The sequence below is a fragment of the Lytechinus pictus genome, chromosome 5 (genome assembly GCF_037042905.1).
Source record: "Lytechinus pictus isolate F3 Inbred chromosome 5, Lp3.0, whole genome shotgun sequence".
In the NCBI taxonomy this organism is placed as follows: Eukaryota; Metazoa; Echinodermata; class Echinoidea; order Temnopleuroida; family Toxopneustidae; genus Lytechinus; species Lytechinus pictus.
In genome coordinates, this window is record NC_087249.1 from 49,834,511 (window position 1) to 49,837,027 (window position 2,517).

General features: G+C 34.1%; 1 protein-coding gene across 6 annotated transcripts in view; it reads left to right on the plus strand.

Moving 5' to 3' along the window:
- LOC129261312 (trichohyalin-like) overlaps positions 1–2,517 on the plus strand; it is a 67,232-nt gene that overhangs the window by 61,575 nt on the left and 3,140 nt on the right. For all 6 annotated transcript variants that reach the window (XM_064099153.1, XM_064099151.1, XM_064099155.1 and 3 more), the window contains one exon: positions 2,063–2,165. In XM_064099153.1, coding sequence (XP_063955223.1) covers positions 2,063–2,165 — 103 coding nt within the window. The remainder of the gene's footprint in view (positions 1–2,062; positions 2,166–2,517) is intronic.

Below are 2,517 nucleotides of genomic sequence, written 5' to 3' on the forward strand. Positions count from 1 at the left end.
TATCACTGTCTTTCCAATACCTGCATGCACTGGTATAGCCAGGTTGCACCTTTGGTCATTCTTTGGTACCTTACTTCATGGAAATTGCACCTTAGATCATTGCACAGTATATGGGTCTTCATATTAAGCTCAAATGCTACAGTCACACCAAGGAAACCGACTCCAAACTAAATGATGGAATGTCATTGGACAAAATATAATATCTTTGGTCGGTTTGGATCCCGTTGCATGAAAGTTAATATCATAGTAACTTTGCCATCCAATGGTAATTACCATGGTAACAATGCTAAGCAGCCAATCAGAATCAAGGATTCCATGAAGGATACCGTTGGATAGCAAAGTTAATAGTAACTATTATGCAACGGGCCCCTGGAGTATGTTTTGCCGATGTGACTGGGGTATTGAATTCAGTGCACTGATAATGTGATATGACTACTGATCATCATATCAATTATAAATTCAAGATTTATATTTCAGAAGTTCTTGGGAAGAAAGAAATTAGTATGTTAGTGGTCAAACTGGGTCACGTTCCATAAAAATTTGTTGAAATAAGTTTGCTATCCAATTAAATTTACTGATTTCAGTGGCTTTTCTGTTATTTCTAAATTTGTTATTAAAGGAGAATGAAATCCTTGAAACCAGCTGAATCCATATCAAAGAGAAAAATCAAAGAAACGTATTGTTGAAAGTTTGAGGAAGATTGAATGAATAATAAGAAAGTTATGAGCATATGAATATCGAGATCACTAATGCCATGTAGATCCTCCCATTGGCAATGCAACCAAGATCTGTGATGTCACACACGTACAACTCCCTCATTACTTTAGTACTTATTTCACTTATATTCTCACTTTTATAGAGTTTATCACAAGGTGAGGTGTTCTCTTTATGAGAGGACAAGTACAGAGGTTTCACAACATTATATCATTGATGAATCGTTTGTCATATGATTAGAATGAGCAAAAAGATATGTTTTGGGGTATATTTTCAGTGTCCAAAAGGGGAGAGTTGTTCATCTGTGACATCATAGATCTTGGTCGCATTGCCAATGGGAGGATCTCCATAGCATTAGTGATCTCGACATTCAAATGCTCATAACTTTTCTATTGCTAGTCCTATTTTACTCAAACTTTTGTTGATCTTATTCTTTGATTTTTCTGCTTTCACAAAAGCTAACTTGCTCCAAGAGTTTCATTCTCCTTTAAACAAGTTTTCTAATACAGACTTCTGGAATGCAGCCAGACAGTGAAACTTTAACAAAAGGGTTATTGTATGCCAATGCTTTCATTACAAAAATTCTTTGTTCTGGAAAGTTTTAGAATTACCATACTGTCTCATGCACATTGTGTTTTCAAAGCTTATTCAAATTAAAATGCTTGCCAGCTAGAAAGGATTTACATGTACATGTTTATTTAATCAGTTCCTTGCCCCCCCCCAAAAAAAAAAAATAGATAACAGTATTATATTTTTCATATAGAAGCAATCCTGTGCGCATTTCATTTTGTAAATTGCATGTTAGTTATCATAATTCTTTGAAATCTCAGCATTTTCAAGTAATCCTTTATTAGTTGTGGTACCATTCAAAAATTACTTTCTTGCACCCCCAACTCCCAGAAATTCTGAATTCTGATCATTTATTAACTAATTGATTTTTCAACTGCAGAAATTACATGTATGTGCATGACAGTAAAACAAAACTACTGTTTTTGGCTTGTTAAGAAAAAATCCTGTCAATTTTTGTTATTTTAATAGTTTTGTTTCTGAAATATGTTTGCACTGTATGTGAAGAAAACCTTTCTCTATAATTTAATATCAACATTATTTTGCATAAATCAGCACTTGAATCACATAATTGTACATTATGTATAACCAACATAATTGGCTTGAGTTTTATCTTTCCTCTATCGATATACATGTATTGGACAGACAATTGTGAATAAAAGAAAACTTAGAGAGTGAATTTTCTGATATTGCGGGCATACCAGTAGCCTATTGTCATTCTGTTTTTTTCATTTCAAATAATATGATTTTTTTTTATACTTCTTTGGTCCCATCTATTTAGTGCTGTGTCTGCAACATCCAGCTCGGAAATGGAACTAAGGGTACTGATGTCCGGATCCGAGCCAACAAGTTACACTGCCAAAACTGCTACAGCAATGACGCTGGTAAGATGACGACCTATTTGTTCTGTAACATACTCAAACCACCCCTGTAAAATCATGTCTGCTGCCCTCGTGCATTGTCTTCAGTGTTGTGGTTTTTATGTAATTTTGAATAAGATGGCACTGTGCATCATACAGAGCAGCTTCATGAAGGATTTTTAATCTGTCAAGCCTTGTGTATTTATGCAATAGGGAAAATTGATGCCCTTTCACAAGTGCACTTTCAAACAATTGTTTTTTTTTTTTGGGGGGGGGTTCCATTTCATAATGCTATTATTACTTATACCTTTTTATGATATGATTCATGATAATACAGTATTTTATTCTTTCTTTTTATTTGTCTCCAATTACGCAG